At 35.7% G+C, this 23,381-nt stretch overlaps 1 protein-coding gene across 1 annotated transcript in view; it reads left to right on the forward strand.

Moving 5' to 3' along the window:
* Positions 1-23,381, forward strand: part of EPC2 (enhancer of polycomb homolog 2) — a 142,769-nt gene that overhangs the window by 91,091 nt on the left and 28,297 nt on the right. The window contains exons 3-4 of the mRNA XM_002812468.6: positions 7,794-7,939; positions 18,135-18,341. Coding sequence (XP_002812514.4) covers positions 7,794-7,939; positions 18,135-18,341 — 353 coding nt within the window. The remainder of the gene's footprint in view (positions 1-7,793; positions 7,940-18,134; positions 18,342-23,381) is intronic.

The raw sequence follows: 23,381 nt of genomic DNA on the forward strand, positions 1-23,381 counted from the left end.
TTTATATCATCAAATATTTAATCAGTGTGCGTATTTCTTGACTGTCTTATAAGATAAATGATCTCCTTTATCTTACTTTTTTTTAACGGTTGATACTTTTGAATTGGGATCCAGAAAATTTCCATGTGTTATAGCTGGTTAATCAGTCTCTTAAGATTCTTTTAATCAGGAATCAAGCATTTATCTTTCTTTTCTGTGTACTGTATTTCAGGATCTCTGAATAATTGAGAAAGAGGAAGGTTCTCTTTTTAGAAGTATTCCAGCTAATGTAAATCAAGCAGGAATGATAAAAAATTATTTTGTAACCCCTAATGAATTACTGCATCAAGGTAATTGTGATTAATGGTTGCTGACATCACAAAAGAAGAGAAACAATGAAAAATTATATACTTCCTGATGGAGACTGATTTTTTAGTACTCTCCAGAAATGATTATGAGGATGTTTATTTTGTTTTAAAATCATTATGGATCATGGATTTATACATTTGTATTATATTTCAATCCATTGAATTTATTATCCTTATTGCTGTTTTTGGGCAGTAGGAACCTATTCAGGTTTGCTCTTGAGGTTCTTTTGACATGATAATATTATACCAGAAAGCAAGAAAACTAAAATGTGGTAGGGTTACCTTACATGTTTTCCTGGCCCAGATCTGAAGTCAGTCATTTCCACAGGGTGCTCTTGTTTCTTTTAGTGGGAAATTGTATTTGGAGACTGTAAGTTGGGTCCTAGGGGTATTCATTACTACTGGGTTGGCCATGTCTGTAAGATTGATTAGTGGGCCTGACCTGTGAATTATACACTTAAAAAATTTTGAGATAAAATACATCATGAATTTATATTACGATTTCTCTAATTCAAGACTAAAGGTTTTAACCTTCCACACTTTTTTCTACAGTTACTTTTTTTCCACACTTACTTTTTTTTAATATCAGTTCTTAAGGGCATCTGCATAATACCCATGTTTTGTCACAGTAGTCTCAGAATAATAATATCAACTCTTTCACCAACAATATAATTTTACCTAAAAAGTTTCAGGGTCGCACACGATGGCTCATGCCTGTAGTTTCAGCAGTTTGGGAGGCTGAGGCACGCAGATCGCGTCAGCCTAGGAGTTCAAAAGCAGCCTGGGGAACATGGTTAAACCCCATTTCTACGAAAAAAAAAAAATACAAAAATTAGCCACGCCTGGTGGCATGCATCTGTAGTCCTAGCTACTTGGGAAGCCGAAGTGGCAGAATGACTTGAGCCCAGGAGATCAAGGCTGCAGCCAAGATTGTGCCATTGCACTCCAGCCTGAGCAACAGAGCAAGACCCTGTCTCAAGAAAGAAATAAAACTAATTTCAGGTTTTTTTGTTTGTTGATCGATTGATTTTTGCTTTTATTTCTTAGGGTATTCCCACTAGAAATGTACAGTCACTTTACAGTATCTCAAAGACACTTTCAGTAGAACCCAAGTGACAATTGGCTTTACTTGTTCCATTTACTTTGTAATTTTAGGGATTTTTTTTTTCAACACGTTATTTCGTTTTGTAATTATGTAAAACATTTGCATGATACCAAAAGTCCTATCTATAAAATTAAATACATTCAAAGAGGTCTAGTTGTTACCTCTATCCCTGCTTCCCCACACAGTCTTATTCCTAGGTGGCTGACAGTATTTTTGTATTTATGGCTGAGGGGGGGTGCTGGAGATGGAGGAGTGGGATGGCAGTAGTGGAAGATTCCATGGTTCCATTTGTAGACTTCCACTACTCTCTTTCTCCTTAGGTATGGAGCTTTGTACTTGCCCACAGCGTGCCTAGTGCTTCAGAGTCTACAGGCTCTCTGAAGCAACCTTTGTAGGTCAGACGTTCAGTCTGATACTATTTGGAAGGAAAAATAGTTGCATAGCTACACTGAATGAGGGAAAGAGTAACTGTTGATTTCAGCTGTCTCAGGGATGTCCAATCATTTGGCTTCCCTGGGCCACATTGGAAGAAGAAGAATTGCCTTGGGTTATACATAAAATACACTAACAGTAATGATAGCTGATGAGCTTAAAAAAAAAAAAAGTGCAAAAAAATGTCATAATATTTTAAGAAAGTTTACGAATCTGTGTTGAGCCACATTCAAAGCTGTTCTGGGCTGCATATGGCCCGTGGGCCATGAGCTGGAGAAGCCTGCTCTGAGTCTTTAGATGGGGCCAGGGCAGGGGGTGGGAGTGGGTCCTGCTTCCTGTTGTCTGTCCCCTGCAGCCATTTTATATTTTAGCATTCTCTTTGTCTGCTAATACATGCCATTTATAACTCTGAAAATTTAATTGATGATTCTCACTTTGTTTCTGTTACCCCTAAAGATTTATGCCATTTGAAACAACAACAACAACAACAACAAAAACTCCTTTGCTTTTGTTTTAATGGGATTTTGAGATAAGTATGTGTTCGTTTTGCTTTATTTAACCAGAAGCTATCTCTGTGCTCACATTTCTGTTAGAGGAAATTTGGCCCAGGTACACTTTGAACCCTGGCTGTTTGAGAGCCAGTTGCTCATCTGTGATCCCACAGATACCTTGTGGATTGGAGTGTCACCTGTCAAACATGGCTGAGGAGAGTCTAGGGACAGGCACACACAGTGATTAACATCTATAAATACAGAGGTGGGTTTACATAGAGAGTTCTAAATTCACAGAATTAAGTTAGAAAAATTATTAGTGTGGTTTTTGTTGTTATTATAAAGCCTTAAAGTACTTTTGATTGGTTTACATTCAGTGTGTTAGGGTACTTGTGCCATATGTGCAATTGCATCCTAGTTGTGTAAATAACCAGAGAAAAGAGGGTAAGTGACATGAATTCTGGGTGTTGAGTATGTATTGTCAAAAGGACATATGATGGAGACTGAGTATAGAAAATAGAATGTTTTGGAGTCAGAATAAGTGTAGCCATTTTTAAAAATAAATTAGTGAGTTTATAATTTAGAGGCTTTAGGAAGGCAAGAAATAACATTCCTTTCTCTTCTGCTTTGAAACTAATTGATAAATAGACATGGACATAAAATTTCAGCTTTATTACTAATAAAAGTGGTGTGGAAGCTGAGATATTTGGCCTTCATGGACATTCTATTATTTAACCCCTGAATTAGACAAACATACTCTAACGCTGGTTGGTCACTGAGAGAGCAGGTCACCCCCTAATAGGAGCAGAGTCAGCCCCTGTGCTTACCATATAGTGGAGGGCTGACTAGAATGCTGCCTCTGCGAAGGAAGGAAGAACCACTGGAGAACATGTACCCAGAAGCTGTTGACCAGATAGGTCCTTCTCCCAGGTTCACAGTTCGTCACTTCTTCCTTGGCTGAGGGGAGAAAGAACAAGTGAAAAGAAGCTGAAAGTGTGCTTTCTAAACTTTTCCCTCCTGGAGATTTGAATGAAAATATGGAGAATAAATGTCTCCCCTAAACAGTTATATGTAACAGGTATTATATAGCAATCATATTCATATTCATAACAGTATTATGAAGTAATGGGCAGTAACTGGCCCATCATTATGTGCCACATTGAATTGCATGCTACTCATTTTATACCATGCTTGGTAAGCCCCCTTTAATCTGAAAATATCTTGCCATTTTTTGGCCCTGGAAAATTTTCCTCATACCGTTTCTTCTCCTGGGTTCTCTGTATTTTCATTCCATTAAATAGCTGTGCTTATTAGATATTTACATATGAATATGGCCAAGTACTAAGGGACTTTGAAAGGCACTTTTAATTAGAAGTAATATTTGCTTTACCAACTAATTTTAGACTGACTATATATATTTTGTAAGCTATAACCAGTCAATGTGTGAATGCTTTATATATTCAAACAGCAGGTTATACCCACTTCCTTACCTACGCAGAAGCTGTTGCTCTTTTTGCCAGAGAGCAACCAAATTTTCCTGAGCGGTGGTAGCTACCTGATGGCTACTGCAAGGAACTTCTCATCTACTTTCCTTCCTACTTCCTTTCTTCTTCTAATAGTAGTCATGCACCCTCTTAAATTCGCTTATTTTTTTTTCTTTCTTCCTTTTCTTTTTTTTTTTTTTTTTTTGGTTTACTGCTTGGTTAACTTCACTACAGGAAGTCTTCCATGTACACACAGACACATACCCTTATTAGCTTTGTCAATATCTTAATTCTGTTGCTTTGCTACATCAAGAAGTTGTCAAGTGTCCTGTCTGCCCCCTTCTTTATGTTGAGGTGGGAGGTATTGTTTTATCTGTTTTGTTTGGTTGACTGACCTATGAAACTAACCCGCTATTTTTAAGAGTGGATTTTTTAGCAGGAGAAAGCTGTCTGGGTTTCAAAAAGTGAGGTATCAATCAACTTAAAAAAATATTCTGCTTGTTGTTTAGAAGAATCTCTTCTTATATTTATATATTTTAGAAATGCTATTTTTATTCAGTAGCTTTTAGTATGTCCTCTTTTTTTTTTTTTTCTCTAAGTGCCATGTAGGGAGTATACAGGTATGACTAAAGTAATCGCTGCTTTTAAAGAATTTTTACCTCTGTCTGGTAGAGGAGATAATAGAACCTGAGGTAAAGAGAGGTATAGGCAGGCACCTGTACCTGGTTTAAAAGCAACAAAATCTCCAAAATCTATAATGATTCTTATATGGGTTTTGAGTGAAAGAGAAATGGTAGTATAGAATACTTAGAGTGCTAGTGCAAGTCTTTGCCCTGGTTCTGATTTAACACATTGTCAGATCTCCTATCAATTCTCACTATTAATTTTTCTAAACTATTTCCCAGCTTTTCTTGTTCCTTCCCCTGCCTCACAAGCTGGGGTGCTGGCTTTTGTAAGAATAGAATAAGAAGATAGAGCAGATAGGAGGTGGAGGAACAAGAGGTGAGTAAGATTAGGTAGGTGTATAAAAGATGGTCATGCAAAATTTGTATATATAGCCTTGCCCTTGAACTTTTGGAAACTTCTGTTTAACTTATAAATTCAGTATATTGTGTTAACTCTGCTCCACACTTTCCTAAATCTTTCTCTAAAATGTCTTCTAGCTGTATCAGCTACCTGATTTTATTGACTATTTGCTGTTAGTATGTGGATTAAGGCAGATCATTGGACTGTCATTATGTGCATTTACAAATACAACGTCCTTTGTGAAAGGAAGAGTAATTTTTAGTAATCTATGTAGTTTATGAGCTCTGTATCATTCTGTCATTGACTTTGATGCAGATTAGATTGACTTTTTTAAAGCATGCTTTTGAATTATTGATTATCATATAATAAAGACAAGGTTTTACATAAAAGATAAGAGAAAAACGCATTTTATTCTCAAGAATATTTTAAATGAATCATACTTACAAAATAGTTTTTATCATTAGTTCACCAATAGCTGTAACTCCTCTGATTTAACTTTAGATTATATCACATACTTAAATACAGTAACACAAATTTTAGAATGTGAGACTCATTGGGAGATGAAATACTGCCTACCACATAGGATGGTTGTGACAGTTAATTTAGTATGTTTAAAGCACTTTGAGTACTACCTTGCCCATAGTACTATATAAGTTTATAAGTGCTAGCTAACATTTATTTTTGTTTTTATTATTGTTATCTAGTGGTAAAACTTTCTTAAGCAATGAACTGAAGTCTAGATTTTTGAGATGTAGTCATTTACTGATTATAAAGCAAATGCCTTTAGATATTTTAACTTCATCAGTACTATCTGTAGTAGGAGGCTGATTTTACTAAAATAAGATAATTATATACATCTGTTCCTATTCCTTTGTTAGTACCTTTAAGAATGTCATGCTGAATCTCAGAATGCCAGGACATTTCATGTGGTATGAATGTAGGATATTCATTTGCACATCGCTGCACAGACAGCCTCTGTATAACCAACCTGTTGGTTATTGATATCTCTTTTACTGCCTTACTCTAAATCTTGTCATGTAATTTCAACACATAATTTGTGGCACTTTAGTTTTTTTACCCTTTATAGTTTAATAACTTATACGTGTACATGCTTAAAATGTCAAACAAAATGGGAACAAAGAAAATTGCTTCACCATCCGTGAACCCCTCCTTCCGTAGTCCCCTTAACCAGAAATAGAGATTACTAGTTTTAAATATTCTTTCAAAAATATCCTGTGCATTTACAAACACATGCATATATATCCAACCTTGTCCTTTTTAAAACACATATATTAGTGCGCTATATATACTATTCCTCCCCTTAGCTTTTTTCATTTAATATTCATGAAGATCAGTTTCATTCTATGTCAGTATACTTGGGTCAATGTCTTTCGCAGACCTTCAGTCTATATATTCCATGTATATGTAAACTATCATTTATCTAATCCTACACACATTGTTTGTTTTGTATTTTTTACTTCTTGCAATGTCATAACTAATACCCTGTGTACCTATCTTTGTTTCTGTGTATGTTTATATGTAAGATGAATCCTAGAAATAGAGTTGCCAAGTTCAAGAGGGTACATTTTTAATGAAACTAAAATTGCCTACACACATGGTTTGAGAGGGCTTTCTTCTGCTGCTCTTTCTAGAGTAGCATATTATCAAGTTTTAGATCTTTGCTGAGTGAAACCTATTGTCTTATTATTGTATATTTATCTATCTATCACTGAAGTTAAACTTTTTTTATGTTTAAAAGTCATTGACATTTATTCTTGGCTGGGTGTGGTGGCTCATGCCTGTAATCCCAGCACTTTGGAAGGCCGTGGCAGACAGATCACTTGAGCCCAGGAATTCAAGACAAGCCTGGGCAACATGGGGAAACCCCATCCCTACAAAAAATGCAAAATTAGCTGGGTGTGATTGTGCCACCTATAGTCCCAACTTTACTTGGGAGACTGAGATGGGAGAATTGCTGGAGCCCAGGGAGACAGAGATTGCAGTGAGCAAGATCGTGCCATTGCACTATAGCCTGGGCAACAGACAGAATGAGACCTTGCCTCAAAAAAAAAAAAAAAAAGAAAAAGTCATTGATATTTATTCTCCACTAAAATACCAATTCACATCATCTGCCAATATTTGTTGAGTTACTAGTTTTTTTCTAATTTGCAAGAAATCTTTAAGAAAATCAACCTTTTGTTTATATAGTACATCTTTTTCTTTTTGTTCTTTGTCTTCTGACTTAGTTTATTAAGTTTTCTAAGTAGAAATTTAAAAAGTTTATATAGTCAAATCAACCTATTTTTAATCAGTGTTATGGCTTCTGAGTTGCTGCCCGTGCAACATTCCCATCCTGTATGTTCTTCTAGTATTTTTATGTGTTTTACTTTTTACCATAAAATTTTGTTGACTGTGTCACTTACTGGTGTTAGAAGTAGGGTAGGAATTCAGCTTAATTTTTTTAAGATAACTAGTCTGTTATGCCAACACCTTTTTTTTTTTTAACCTGTTTTATCCTCAGTAATTTGAAACATCATTTCCATTATACTGTTTGTTCTTGAGCTTGTTTCTCAATTCTTAATTTTGGCAAAGTTTCTCATTATGCTACCAAACTACCGTGTCAACATATATATGTCATCTTTTTTATAGCTGCTGTTTTATATTCTGTTATACATTTTCAAAATAAGATATTTCTTAACGTTTTTACTGTTTAAATCATATATAAAGCAAAATTTTATTTTTTCTTCCCCTTTGCAGTAAGTCTCTGAAATTAATTGTAGATACCTGCTCCTGAGCTCCCCTTTAGTCAGTGCACTGTAATTTCGAGGTAGTCTGCAGTTAGATATGATGAACAATGTATAATTTCATAATTTCTCCTGAGTTTGAAGAATTTTTCTTTCTTTTCTAGCTTTTAATCTAGACAACGAGCAACCAGATTATGATATGGATTCAGAAGATGAGACTTTATTAAATAGACTTAACAGAAAGATGGAAATTAAGCCTTTGCAATTTGAAATTATGATTGACAGACTTGAAAAAGCCAGTTCTAATCAGGTACTGTACCATGTAAAGATGTCTCTTATCTTCTAGTTAACCCAATTTGCACCTTTATTTTGCATTTTTTTTAAGACCTGAGTGTGTTGCATTTTACTGTTTCTTGGATTTCTTTTCCTGACATCCTGGAATTTCTGTTTACAATGTTCCTTGAATGGAGAGTACTTAAGCACAATTTCCTTGAATAAGAGTATGAAGAGTACTGTTCTGACTGTTTTCCTGTTTGGATAAAAATAATACTGGTTACAATGTTATAATATTTTATTTATCCTTTCCATATGACTAGTATTAGTGGTTGCATAACTAAATTTGCTTGCTTGGGTCTTTAAGGCAGTCATCTTATGTCAAATCTTGCTCAGATATTAAGGTACTTATCATTTTAAATGGATTTTAATTTTAATTACTTATACATTATTTCAGTTCAGTGAGGGAAAAATTATTTACAAAAGAATATTCTTTACTGAGGTATTTTATATATGGCACAGGTAATTTAAAATGGTACTGTCTTTCTGGAAAGCAGTTAAGCAGTGTAAGTCAGGAGCCTAAAAATGTTTATGCACTGTGATTTAATAATCTCATCTCTTGGAATTGTTCACAAGAAAAATAATTAGAAAAAATGTCAGTGATTTTTGAGCAAGAATGTTCAGAATAAATAAGATGTCTCTGAGGTAGACTATAACACAGGCATTAAAAATCATGATTTTGAAGGAAGTCTAGTGCCATAGGAAATTGTACATTATATAATATCAGATTTAGAAAATAGGATACAGAACTCTTTATGTGGAAAACTTTGAGGTTTGTTTAATTATTTATATTTATACATGTGCATAGAAAGCAAAAGAATAAGGAAGTTTACAACAAAATGCTAACAGTGGTTATATTTGGGTGCTGGAATTGTTGGTGATTTTTATGTTCTTTATCCTATTTTTCTATGTTTTCCAAATTTATCATGAGCCATGTGTTGATACTGTAATTAGATTTTTAAAATAAACTATTTTTAAACGTAATTTTTGGTGTACCTGTGTGGTATATTAATGTGCTAATTGTTATTAACATACTAAGAAGTTAGAGATAGAGTTGCAAATAAACTTCTTACAGTAGATTGTTAAAACTTTTCATTAGTTTACCCATACAAATTTATTATTTTATTTTACCCTACAACTTAAATCTTTTAAGTCTCTAAGGCATTAGAAGCTCTTCAGAGCATTTTCCTTTGGAAAGTGACTTTGCTGCATATTTAGCCTATCAGTTTGCCCCCCCCCCACCACCATTTTGATGAAAAGTAATATCCACTGTACTATTCAAAGAAGTACATTTTGAAAATTGAATTTTGTAAAATTCATGTTACCGGTTTTGAGAGATTGTCTTACTTGATTTTTTGTTGGGAGTTCTAAAAAAGTACCAAATTGATGTTCATTATAATTGGTGACCCAGTTTTCCTGGGATTTTAGTCACAGGCATCAGGTAAAGTTTCAGTTTTTCTTTAGATGTAAATTTTCTTAGCAATCCTAGGCTGGATCAGCCTTTTGGTATTTTTATGATTTCCTATGATTGCTCAGAAACTACTCATAGTGGCTGAGATGATACCATCAGAAGCCTTCAGCTCTCTGTTCTGTAATTTGCTTTCTTTCAGTCAGTAAGCAATATTTAGTGTCCAGGTGGACAAGGCAGGTAATAGCAGTGAGTAAGACAGATGACAAAAATTCTGCCCTTGTTCAGCGTATTATCCACGTGGAGACAGGATAAACAAAAAAACATGTAAGCAATACAGTTAACTGTGCACATATAATCAGCCCCATCCTATTTTAGTTCTCTTTGCTCAGGGACAAGCTTCTAGGCTGTGAAACAAGTAGCTAGGCACAGAGCATGATAGCATCTACTTTCAGCAATGGAAGTAAAAGTGGAGGTTTTGTCATTGGAACAAAGTAATGGTCCTGCATTAGAATCAAGGATTAAAGATAAAAAAGGGCTATCTTCATTCCATTCCCTGATCTGTTAATTTATGGATCTCTTTACTTTTCCTTTATGAGGGCTGGCATAGTACTAAGTCCTGGGACAAGGAATCAAGTTTGTAGTTAAACTACTATTTATTAGGTTAACAGAAAACGACAAAAGATAGACTTAGGCAAACCTGCCTCTGTTATTCTGGGAGACTATTTCAATGAAGTCATGATTGAAAACTCCTGTTGCCAAATGCTGTAATTATTTTCAGTCCCAATCTGTTTATTTGATTTGTGCTCTCATATCTTGGAGCTGTCTTCACCTTTTTTAAAAAAATAAAAATACAGTTTATTCCCTCTGGTTTTATTGTTTCTCATGACCATTCCTTCTTTCTTTTGCTTGATCCCTTTCATTCAACTCCTGTAAACATCAGGGTTTCTTGAAATTCTGTTCTTGGTTTTCTTATCCTACATATTTTTGTGTAATATCAGCTCAGTGAGTATTTTTGTAGATATAATAATGTATTACCTTTGGCCTTGACCTCTTTCTCAAACTCCAGGATTTTTTCCCCCTTTTGGTTTTGCCTATTAACATCTTCACCTGGATGGTCCACAGTCCCCTCAACTTTATCCTTTTGGGAACTGAACTTACTGTCTTACCCTATGTAATCTTGTAATCCTTACCTCTTCAGTAACTCCCAAACTCAGATCCATCCATTTTTTATCCCTTTCCTTCATTGATAACTAATTCACTTCAGGGTTTGTCAGGTTTTATCAAAGCACTGAATGAAGGAAGGGGATTTGACAAACCCGTGAATTGAATGTTATCAAATTATTTGATTTAGTATCTTCTTTCCAACGTGACAGCTAATTGCAGTACCTAACCTGAGACTGAATCTTGTACTGGACGGGAGTAGGGGGATGCTATGAAGATTATTTTTGAGTCAAATTGACAATATTGGAATATAGAGAGTAGATTATGCAATATTTTCAATGTTAAATTTACTAAAGTTGAAGGCTGTGATTATGAAAGAAAATATCCCTATTCTTAAGAAATATACACTTAAGTATCTAGGAGTAAAGAACCATGATATGTGTAACTTCCCACCCTCAAAAGGATCAGAAAAAAAATTGTATACACACACACACACACACACACACACACAATTAGAGCTTGAATGCACACAAATGTTAAAGCAAATAAATACAGAAGCTAACAATACATGGGTCTTGGTCTAAACGGATATACAGTGTTCTTTGAAATGTTTTATTCTTGCAAGTTTTCTAAATATTTGAGATTAAAGTTAATTTTTAAAAATCACAAGCCATCAAATGGCATTCTCTTTCATAGGATTTTCTCTAAAATAAATAATAAAACACTTTCCAAGAAATGTGTTTTTAATTTTTCTTTTGAAAACCCTCAGTGTTTTAATGTATAAACCCTTATCTCATTCCTAAACTACTGAACACCCTATTTTTAGTTACTGATTAACCTTCTATATACCCTATTGACCTTTCACTGCTCTCCACTTATCACACATTCCCGTAGAAAGACCACTCCTGCCCAAAACAGAACTCTCCTTCTAACATCCTGGGTAATCATTTTCCATCATTTTCCTTCCTTTCTACCTCCACACTACCTTTTACTCCTGTAGAAGCATAATCCTAAACCCTTTCTAACTCTTCCTTGTGTACCTGTATAGTCCTTGAATATTTTATTTTCACTTATCTCTTCTCTCATTTCTTCAGTCTTTCTCTCTGCCGCAAAAGGTGCCCAAGTCCCTATTTCCAGGAGAACCCTTTCATTTGACCCCATCCTTCTCAGCAAACTACCACCCATTGTCTCTTCTTTTTTTGTCATAGTTAAATTTTCAGAAGTTTGGCTATACTTGATGCTTCTTATGTTTACCTTTTACTCACATCACAATCCATTTCACTTTACTGAAATTGCAGTGTTTAAGGTTACTAGTGGCCTCCTAATTGTCATCAGGAGACTCTTTTCAACTTGTATCCTACTTAATATCCCTGCAGTATTGAATGATGTTGACCAGGACATTTTCCTGATTGTTTTCTTCTTTCTTCATCTCCTCTCTATCTTCAATGTTGATATTTCCTTTGTTATCTGTCCCCTGCATTTTTTCGTTTATCTTAAGCTGCTAACAGTTTTTTGCTGGTTCCCAAATGCTCCAGAGCTGGATTTCTAGTGGAACCTTTCCACCTGAGCAAGTATTTCAAATTTAACATCTCCAGACCTCCTTTGCCTTCCCCAGTTTTGCTCTCCGATATGGTTTGGATTTGTGTCCCTGCTCAAATATCATGTGGAATTGTGGTCTCCAGTGTTTGTGGAGGGCCTGGTGGAGATGATTGGATCATGAGAGTGGATTTTCCCCTTGCTGTTGTCATGATAGTGAGTTCTCACAAGATCTCACAACATTGTTTCACAAGATCGATTCACAAGATTGTTTCACAAACTTGTTCTCACAAGAATGTTTAAGTGTATAGCACCTCCCCCTTCTCTCTCTTTCTTCTGCTCCCACCACATAAGATGTGCCTGCTTCCCCTTTGCCTTCTACCATGACTATAAATTTCTTGAGGCCTCCCCAGCTATGCTACCTGTACAGCCTGCAGCACCATGAGCCAATTAAACCTCTTTTCTTTATAAATTACCCAGTCTTAGGTAGTTCTTTATAGCAGTGCAAGAACAGACTAATATACTCTCTTTCTGAATTAATGATATCATTTTTGTCTTCCTTCTAGTTGGCCAGTTTGCACTTTAGTGCTGACTTCTTTAAAATCATCCCAAACATCACTAAATCAAACCAGTTTTTTGTTCCACAATGTTACACAGGTTGAGTATACCTTATCCAAAATGTTTGGCACCAGAAGTGTTTTGGGTTTTAGATTATTTCATATTTTGGAATATTTACAGATAAATAATGAGATTATTTGGGGATGGAACCCAACTCTAAACATGAAATTTATTTATGTTTCATATATACTTTATACACACAGTCTGAAGGTAATTTTTTTACAATATTTTAAATAATTTTGTGAATGAAACAAAGTTTTGACTGCATTTTGATTGTGACCTGTCAAATAACGTCAGGTGTGGAATTTTACACTTGTAGCATCATGTTGGGACTCAAAAAAAAAAATTGATTTTGGAGCATTTCAGATTTATAAATTAGAGCTGCTCAACCTGTATTTGTTGCTTGTACCATGTTCCCTTATTTTTATTATTTTTCACCTGGACCACTGCTATTCTGCCACTAGCTATTTTATTAAAAATTCATCTTCTTAAAAAGGAAAAACTTCAGTGGCTTCCACTGTCTATAAAGTAAAATCTGTACCACCTGACTCCAGCCATGCTGAACTTCTTTCTGGTCCTCTAATGTACCATACCTTTTATGGCTTTACATTGTTCCTTCTGCCTGTAATGCCAGGTCCTCTATTTATAATAGTTTTTAGTAAAATTATCACCTTGGGGTACAGACTACATGTTTACTAAGACCATAGTGTAAGACTAAATATTTGCTGTTCCAGCTATAGTCCTCATGCTGGTGGTGTTCATAGTACCAGCAGCAGTGGTTTCCCTACTGGATCAGTTCTGTGGCCTGATTTTAGGCATTATGGATTCCAAGCCTGATTCACCAATACTTCTGAAGATGTAGAACTATCTAGTATCTTGTAAATAAATTCCATCTATTGCTTGCAAATAGAAACTTTGACTGATACATGTTCTCAACCTTCATTGTACTTACAAAATTCAAATTAAAAGCGCCTAAAACTCAATATAATAATCACATCATCGGTTTTTTTTTTCATCATGCAGCATTTTAATTGTTTACTTGATACTGCATTATTGATTATGCTTTGGCTGGGGCAGACCACAAGCAGTGGCAGTTAGGAAAATGTAGTTCTCACGTGCATTAGGAACAAGTACATTTTTACATGGGAGAGGGTGCCTCCTGTATTTTTTAATTTAGTATGTAGCATGTTGAAATGGATATGTTCTTTACTATGATGTTAAAGTATTTGTGTATTAAAAATGAAATTTGGTCTAGATCTTTTGAAGCAGTCCCAGTGAACCCCATCACACAATAAAATTTTAAAACCATCACACCATGCTGTAATGTGTGTGTACATGTATTTTATAATTATGTTATATAAAGTTAATGAGCAGTCAGATTATAAAAGTAATTTGAATTTATGTCTTCCATTTCATCTCATTTAAAGTGTTATCCTATCCAGATTTGTTTTAACTTTGTATTATTAAAAGATCAGGGGGTCATTCCTGTGACTGCAGAGAAGATTAGTTTCAGCATCAGCGATCTATCAATATGTAGATAGAATTGTCTCCTAAATGGCAGATTAATAGAATTCTTGACAGTTTTTAAGACCTTAGAAGATTATTCATGGAATTGAAGAGATCTTTTTTTTCTGATCATTTTATCATTCTAATTTCCTTATTCTGTTTGTGGTTCAATGTGGGTTGGCACTGTTGAGAATCAGAAAACTATAGTGGAAAATTTAGAGGAAGAAATGAATTGATAAACAAATCCTTCTAAAATAGTCATCTCAAGCATGAAGATCGTATGTGTTTTAATGGATTAGTATCACCTTTCTATGGGAGAGAAAAGTATTTTATTTAGCTGTATAGCATTAGCAGTCTTCGAATTTACACAGCTATTTTCTTTTTTGATGTAGGCATATGTCCCTTAAAAAAAAAAGTAGCACATGGTTTATGTTTGGGCACTTACCCAAAGACAGGAGAACTTTATAACTCTACCAGTCTTTGTTGTTGTAGTCTGAAGACTTTTTCCATTTTCTGGGTCTTTGGAGAAGAAAATGTTTTCTCCTTAATTTAATTTATGCAGAATACTCAAAATGTGTTACCATGTATATTTTGATTTCATTGAATGCTGATGTTTTCATTTCAGATTGGCTTGCTGTAATTTTGTGGCATTGTGTAAATTAGGGGTCATTTGCTAAATAAGATGTTTCCAGTGTTATCTATTTAGAATCATAATTTCACTGTGTTGGTTTTGAGCTGTGGTCATTCATTCTTGAAGAGTATAAGGCAAAAAGTGGTCATTTAACTCTTTTTGAATTTAATGTAAATGCTTGTTATTTGGAAGCCTGCCTTTGGTAGTATTTAGGCTGTTACACAAATAATAAACCATAGATTTGAAAGAAGTAAAGTTAAAAAAGAAGTTGTGTAGCAAAGAGGTGTTCACTTATCAACCTTGAACACAATATAGGCAGTCCCAGATGGAAATTTGTCCTACTCTGCCCTGTATCTTATTACAGTAATGCTCAGTTCCAAAGTTCTCACATTGTTCCCTTATTAATTAATTTGTGTTTGTCTTACCTTTGTTGCCATGTCATGAGTTTCTTTAGGTAGCAAATTCATCTTAAAGTTTTTTCCCTTATCTTCCCCACATTCTATAACCCATTAATGGGCTGATGGTAGTTAATTTTTAATAACTTCCTAGTTGACTGTTTTGTAAATTAAATTACTGTTTAACTCAATGTTTTATAAATTAGAATACATTAATTTTTACATATAATGTATTCATGTATTCAAAATATATTTATTGAAATTACAGATTTTGTTGATTAACAAACTAAGTGGTCCTTGTCTTCATAGAGCTAGTAGCCATCTAGAAGAAAAGCCTATATGGTAGGATAATTTTTTTTTATCTCCCCATCCCTATAAGTAAATAATGTAAATCAACTCAGAGCTATCTTAGAAATAATAAATTTACCAGACTTTTTTGCCAGTTAAGTAACTGGTTTCTACTGCTTTTTAGTGAATGAATTACATGCTAAATGATGGAACATTTTTATTTTTAATTTTTTTAGAGTTAGGGGGTCTCAGTATGCTGCCCAGACTGGACGTGAGCTCCTGAGCTTAAGTGACTCTCCCGAGTAGCTAGGACTACAGTTGCATGCCACTGTGTCTGGCTGCTAAATGACAGAACTTTTTTTATACTGTATAAAAATAGTAAGGTTCTGTTTTTGCAGATTTTTAATCATGTGACATAATAATGTGTGACTGATTTATCTACAAGTAGTTCTTCCCCACTCAAATTGATGCTATACCCACAGTAGAGATACAGTGATACTAGTTGCCTCAGAGTAGCTAAAGATAATTTTTACAGAATTATTAAAACCAAGATTACTCATAAAATAGAAAGTTGCTTTATAACAACATACAGCAGTGAACTGAAAAAATAGTTAACACTGGAAAGAAATATCAGAATGTTTAACTGTAAAGTGTGTGTTGAATTCTTATTACTTGTGATATAAAGACGGCTTTTAACAACACGGCAATACACATTGTAAGCTGGAGCAAGAAGCACCAGAGAAAGAAATCTGAGCAGGTATTTTAATCTCAACATACCATGCAGGAGCATAGGAAGCAGTGTTAACCTGAGTATTGTTATATAAGAAACTCATTAACGTTCTGCTTATTGGTGGAAAGAGCACTTATCCTTCTCCCCATTCGGAGGTTAGATTAAGCTCTTGATTTAGTAGTGAAGATAACAAAATTTTATCAGAAGCAAAATGATCAAGAAGTTGAAGAACATGTAACACATCACAGAATTGTTTCCCTTGGCCTCCAGAACACATGAGAACTGCCTGTGTTGCTGTCAGCACAAGGTAGAATTTTATTAGATCTAGAAAGCTGTGTTCTTATTCTACCACTGTTGTTGTAGACTGGGGTTGACATCACCATTCCGGAGAACTCCAGCTAACGGTAGAAAGGTATCCACTTAAAGGGGGATGTTTGGAAATACTGGTTCTTATGGTGTGGTCTTATTTTCCAGACTCTGGCTATCCACTTTAAGGACCAAATGCAGCCTCTCAAATTAAGTTAAGCTACCTCTACTAAGAGATTGGGTAACCATAGAATGGCCACTTAGTATTTTAATGCACTAAATGTAATTGTGACATGGACTAGAATACTTGAGTTGATATTGTCAGTGTGTTCTCTTCCTGTGGTCAAACTAGGCAGACAAATTACAATAAGAAACCGATGAATTAATTCTAGAAATAATCATCATAGGACTTGAAGTCCAGTGATCAGTGCATTTATTCCATGAAGTTGTACCAACACAAGAAATCATGAGACATTTATTTGGTGAATTTTGACTTCTTCAGTAGACTTCATACAACATACAGGTCAATTTTTATATAGATCTTATATTTTCAGTGAGAAAAATTTTCATTTCCAAGTACTAGGGAAACATTTCTTGGAAAATATCTCAGCTTCTGAAAATGAGCCTTCATCTCTAAAATAATACAAGTAAAAAGATTGAGATAGCATCACTTCAGCGAGACTTCCCAGCCCTAAAATGGCATGATCTTTTTCTAATGTTTGCTGTAAATGGATATGTGTAACCCCCATTCCATCCTGCTAAAGCCGATTGTCTTATCTGATCTCAAGGTGCAAGGCAACAAATGTGACCAAGCAAATGTTTACAGCCTTAATTTGAGATGTGTCAGCATTATGCTGGCTGCACTGATAAAGAGGTAGGTCCCTGAAATACCAGCATTAGAGCTCTTAAGGGAACCATCCTAGGGCCACTGTCCCAGGACATGACATTGTCATTAGCAGAATGAGTGTTAAGAATAAGGATTCTCTAGTACTTAACACTTGGATAGAGGAATTATTTTATATGTCACTGGTACAAATAATTCAAGATTGCATAATGTTGAAACTTCTGGAAACATGCTAAGTTTGTTTTTATAATCAGTTCCGAAAGAGGTATATTATAGTAAGTTGCAATATATTAGAGAATATTCATCTTTTATTTTGGACGCACATAAAAAGAAACCCCCATACCTCCTACTTTCTGTAGGAGAACAAACAAGCTATTAGACTTGAAAACTGATAGATCCTCAAATGTGTATAATATCAGAATTTTGAAAGATCTTGGATGTCTTCTAGTCCAAGACTTGCCTGAGGCATGTATTTATTATAGTCTTCCCAAATATCATTCATCCAGCCTTCTTAAATATTTTCAGTGATACAACTCACTGCCTCTCAGGGAAAATTACTAATTTTTAGATAAATCTCCTAATGAATGAATCCTTCATTAGGTTGAATTGAATTGTGTCTTCACCTACCATAATATTATCTGTTTGTAGTTATTAAAACTGGTCACATTTTTTTCTACAGCCATAAGCTAACTTTTATTTCTTTTTGCAAACATTGTAACCAATGACATTTTGTATTTTTCATTTAGCTTGTAACACTTCAAGAAGCAAAACTGCTGCTAAACGAAGATGATTACCTTATTAAAGCTGTATATGACTACTGGGTGAGAAAACGTAAAAACTGCAGGGGGCCATCCCTCATTCCTCAGATAAAACAAGAGAAAAGAGATGGCTCTACCAACAATGACCCTTATGTTGCCTTTCGGAGAAGAACAGAGAAAATGCAAACTCGAAAGGTAATGTGCAAATTAGGTTTCATTGAAGGTAGCTTAATAGTATTTAATAAGATCAATCTTTTTTTTCTAATAACTTGAATAATTTGAACATAATGGGAGCTAATGGCATTGATGACTTTCTATAAGAAATCCTACCTTTCGTCTGGTCCATGGTCAGATGCGTTATCCATTGCGCCACTGGCCCACCACAAGAAATCCTACTTTTCAGTAGCTTCTGTTGGCCAGTTGTTTACGCTGTTTATCTGCTACCTATGCCTTTTATAAATTTACTGATCATACCATTTTATGCTTGCAGTTGAAGTGATGATGAATTTTGTGTCCTTATGCACCTTGGAAGTTTTGATCTCTTCAGTAAACTAAATATTCCATCACAGATCTCCTGTGTTTGGGAAGCTGATAACTTGAAATAATACTACTATTCCTTGTTGCTCACCTGAGACCTTACAGTTCCTTGGAAACCATATTGTAGTTCTTCCAAGTGAAAATGGACCTTGCTGCCTCTGGCTGCTACAGGGTCGTGGGAAGTAGGGAAGGGTTGGTTTTCAACCCTCTTCTGCAAACAGCAAAAGTAAGAGTGGAATCTTTCTCCTTTTCTGAGTTGTCAGTTGTGTTCGATTTCAAATTGATGAGCTTGTTCCCATCTGGCTTTCAGAAGCAGTATGAAGCAGAATTTTAAGTAAGAGAAACAGGATCTCATACTGTTAAATGATATGGTATAGAGGAAAGCACTATTCAGGAGGAGTATTCACTGTCTTCCATTTCTCATAATTAATAGTTAACACCACACACAGTAGTATATTCTCTAACATTGCAAAGTATCAGGAACGTATAAATGTAAAATAAGGAATTATAATTGGAGGCAAAGCATTTTCTGTGGATTCTCCTAACATTGAAAGCTTGTCCTTGTCAGCTGTTAATATAACAGCTGTGAAGCATGACAGCTGCCAAGGATAGTATATTTTAGGAGAAACTCTCTTCCTGGTTAATAACCAGAATTTCTATAATTCTTGAGGATGTTATTTTTTTAAACATTAGAGGATGGATTTCCCAAGTGTAGATGACATTCCCTAACCCAGACTTGAGTTTTTAATTTGGCATTCTGGTTCTTAGCTAAGGGAATCTACAATATTTTATGAAGATTTGGCACTTTTCTAAGACTGAAACGAGATAAGTTCATAAATATATTAAGACTTTATAAATGTGGACTATTGGACATGAGGAAAGAGAGGTTTATCTAAATCATTTGAAAAACCTGAACTATCAATCGCTTTTTGAAAGCAGTATACAGTCGTGAGAAGTAGGGAAGGGTTCATTTTCAACCCTTATAATATGTCATATATATGTTGCATAACATTTCGGTCACTGACGGACTGCATATGTGATGGTGATCCCCTAAAATTATAATACTGTACTTTTACTGTACCTTTTCTATGTTTAGATATGTTAGATACACAAGTACTTACCTTATGTTAGAGTTGCCTACAGTATTCAGTACAGTAACACACTGTACAGGTTTGTAGCCTAGCAGCAATAGGCTATACCTTCTAGGTTTATGTAAGTACACTGTGACATTTGTGCAACAAAGAAATTGCCTAACAACACATTTCAGATCTTTATTTGTTCGATTATTTCTTTAAGAGACTGGGTCTTACTGTATTGCCCAGACTGGTCTTGAACTCCTGGGCTCAAGCTGTCCTCCCGCCTTGGCCTCCCAAAGTGCTGGGATTACAGGCATGAGCCACCACATCCAACCCCTCAGATCTTATCTGTGTCATTAAGCAATGCGTGACTGTAATTAATTTCAGATATATTGCAAAACAGACCATTAGCAATGCCTTTTGAAGGAAATTATTGGACTTCCTTTAGTGAATGGGTGTGGAATACTTAAGATTAGCAGTATTTATTGGCATATTGACAATATTTTCTGAGTGTTAAAATATGTTTTCTTCTTCTTTTGTTCTAACCATTAGAGAATTGCTAGTAACTGGTTCTTGTGTTTAGGCATTTCTTCATTTTGTGATCGCTAATACAAGTTTTCCTGACACTCTGATTCCTACCCTTTCTCTTGTTTGTTATTTTTCCATTTTCCTCTGCAAAGAGGTACACTTTCTTTTCTGATGCTCTTTACTTTTTATTCCTTTCTGTTTTCAGTTGTAGAACCAAAGACGATTCCCTATCATGCTCACCATTGCTAGTTAGAAATGTTTATGCGTTTTGAAACGAGAAAAATGGGAAAGCACTCAAATAATGAATACTCCCTAGGTGTTCAGGAGGTGGCAAGCATTGGGTTATGCAAAAATGAATACAACTAACAAAGGCTCTCTGTTTTCTGTTTCTGCAAACTCAAAAACACTTGTGTAGTTGATGCAAAGGGTAAAAGGTCTTCTGAAATATTTGTTTGGCTGTCTAGAATTTAATTTTAAGTCACTGAACTAATATTTAATTAAGGAGCCTGTGAATACTTTGGGGCATTCTTAAATGAGATAGTCTTAAGGCACCAGCATGTCTTAATGCACTGATTGGGAAATCCTGGGTCAGCATATACATTTAATATATTTAACCACATAGATTCAACTCTTAGTGTCTGTGCCTTCTCTCCTCCCTCTGTGAGGCCCAGAAGAAGTAAGATAGTTAAGAGAGGAAATTCCCAGGGTAGTGGTTGTCAGTTCTAGCTGCTCTACGTAACAGTCACCTGTGAATCATCCTTGGTCATGAAAAGATGTACAGTTTATTCTATAGTGTAACCATTTGAGAAGCACTTCCCTAGAGATTTGGCAGCAAGTACAGAACTGTAATATGTAACTGTATTAGGGAGAAGGGAGTTGGCCCTGAGCAGAGATGGTTGTGAGAAGGAGTAAAGGGGGCAAGTGGATTTGAACACAGGGAATAGGGCCATCTTAGAAGAATAGAAAAAATGTCAAATGAACTTGTGGTTTTTAATATTGATATAGTTAGGGCTGGGCGCGGTGGCTCACGCCTGTAATCCCAGCACTTTGGGAGACTGAGGCGGGCGAATCACAAGGTCAGGAGTTCAAGATCAGCCTGGCCAACATGGTGAAATGCCATCTCCACTAAAAATAGAAAAAATTAGCTGGGCGTGATGGCGGGCGCCTGTACTCCCAGCTGCTTGGGAGGCTGAGGCATGAGAATCACTTGAACCCGGGAGGCGGAGGTTGCAGTGAGCCGAGATCGCGCCACTGCACTCCAGCCTGGGTGACAGTGCGAGACTCCATCTCAAAACAAAATATATATATATTGATATAGTTAGAAATAGATATAGATCTGTGCATATATGTACATACATATATTACATACATATTTCCTAGCTGTGTTCACTGAGAGTCTCTAGAAGCAGTGACACCCAGTAGAAGTGGGCATGTCTAGCATGTAGATCTTGATTTTAAATACTGTTTTTTGGCTGGGCATGGTGCCTTACGCCTGTAATACCAGCACTTTCAGAGACTGAGGCAGGTGGATCACCTGAGGTCGGGAGTTCAAGACCAGCCTGACCAACGTGGAGAAACCTCATCTCTACTAAAAATACAAAATTAGCTGGATGTGGTGGTGTGCACCTGTAATCCCAGTTACTCAGGAGGCTGAGGCAGGAGAATTGCTTGAACCCAGGAGAGAAGTTGCAGTGAGCCAAAATTGCACCATTGCACTCCATCCTGGGCAACAAGAGCGAAACTCTGTCTCAAAAATAGTAAAATAAAATACTGTATAAAATAAAACGAAATAAATCTGTTTTTCGTTAAAGGGAACCAGGACTCCTTAGGAAAATTATTCCAGGTCTAGGGCTGGAATACAAAGATAAGCCTGGAACACACATTTTGTTATGCCAGAAAATAAGAATATGATTGAAGAATGTTGGAGCCATGTCAGAAGGACGCAGGAGCCAGCTTGAAAGGGGACTCCACTGATAAGAGCTGGGAAAGTTTGAGCATCAAAATAGATTATGAAAGTAATGGATTCTACCCCATAGAGTAACCCATGAGTCCATACTGATGTGGGTGGGTGGGTGGGTGTGGATGGATGAATAGACAGCATTTCCTTACAGTAGATTTCCAAAGCTGTAAGTGTTAGCAGAATGATGGAATTAGAATTATCACTATTTGGCAACCACCATAATAATGCACATAATTATTTCAGGCAAAAGTTAGAACTAATGGATATTAAACTTAAGGGGGGAAGTTTGATGGTAAAATAGTGTTTCTGTAGTCCTACAACGTACTTGTTAATTAATTAATTTATTTTTTGAGATGGAGTCTCACTCTGTTGCCCAGGCTGAAACATAGTGGTGCGATCTCACCCCAGTGCAACCTCTGCCTCCTGGGTTCAAGTGATTTCCCTACCTCAGCCTCCCAAGTAGCTGGGACTGCAGGCGCTTGCCACCCCACCCGGGTAATTTTTGTATTTTTAGTGGAGACGAGGTTTCACTATGTTGGCCAGGCTGGTATTGAACTCCTGACCTCAAGTGATCTGCCCACCTCAGCCTCCCAAAGTGCTGGGATTGCAGGCATGAGCTACCATGCCCAGCCTAATATACTTGTTCATTTAAAGGGGAAAAATAGTATTTGACTAGGGTAACCTGGGAGATGCTATCTTAAGCAATCAAAGTTAATATCAGCAGTAATGGGACAAATAGTATCTTCTAACTCCTAATATGATATGAGAAGGATACAATACCACTTTTGTGGTAGTTGTACCAAAAATACATAACCTGAATTTAATCGTGGAAAAACATTAATGAAACCCAAATTGAGGAATATTCTACAACATAGTCTCTAGTCTTTGAAAATGTTAAGATCATAATCACTGAAAAATACAGAAAACAATTGTAAGGAGATTAAATTACAGAAGATTAAAGAAACATGACAACCAAATGTGGTTTTTAATATGGAGTCAGATCCTAGACCAGGAAAAAACGTGTTGTTATTATTATTACTATTTTGAAGACGGAATCTTGCTCTTGTCTCCCAGGTTGGAGTGCAGTGGTGCAATATCTGCTCACTGCAACCTCTACCTCCTGGGATCAAGCGA

Source organism: Pongo abelii, chromosome 11 (assembly GCF_028885655.2).
Source record: "Pongo abelii isolate AG06213 chromosome 11, NHGRI_mPonAbe1-v2.0_pri, whole genome shotgun sequence".
Lineage (NCBI taxonomy): Eukaryota > Metazoa > Chordata > Mammalia > Primates > Hominidae > Pongo > Pongo abelii.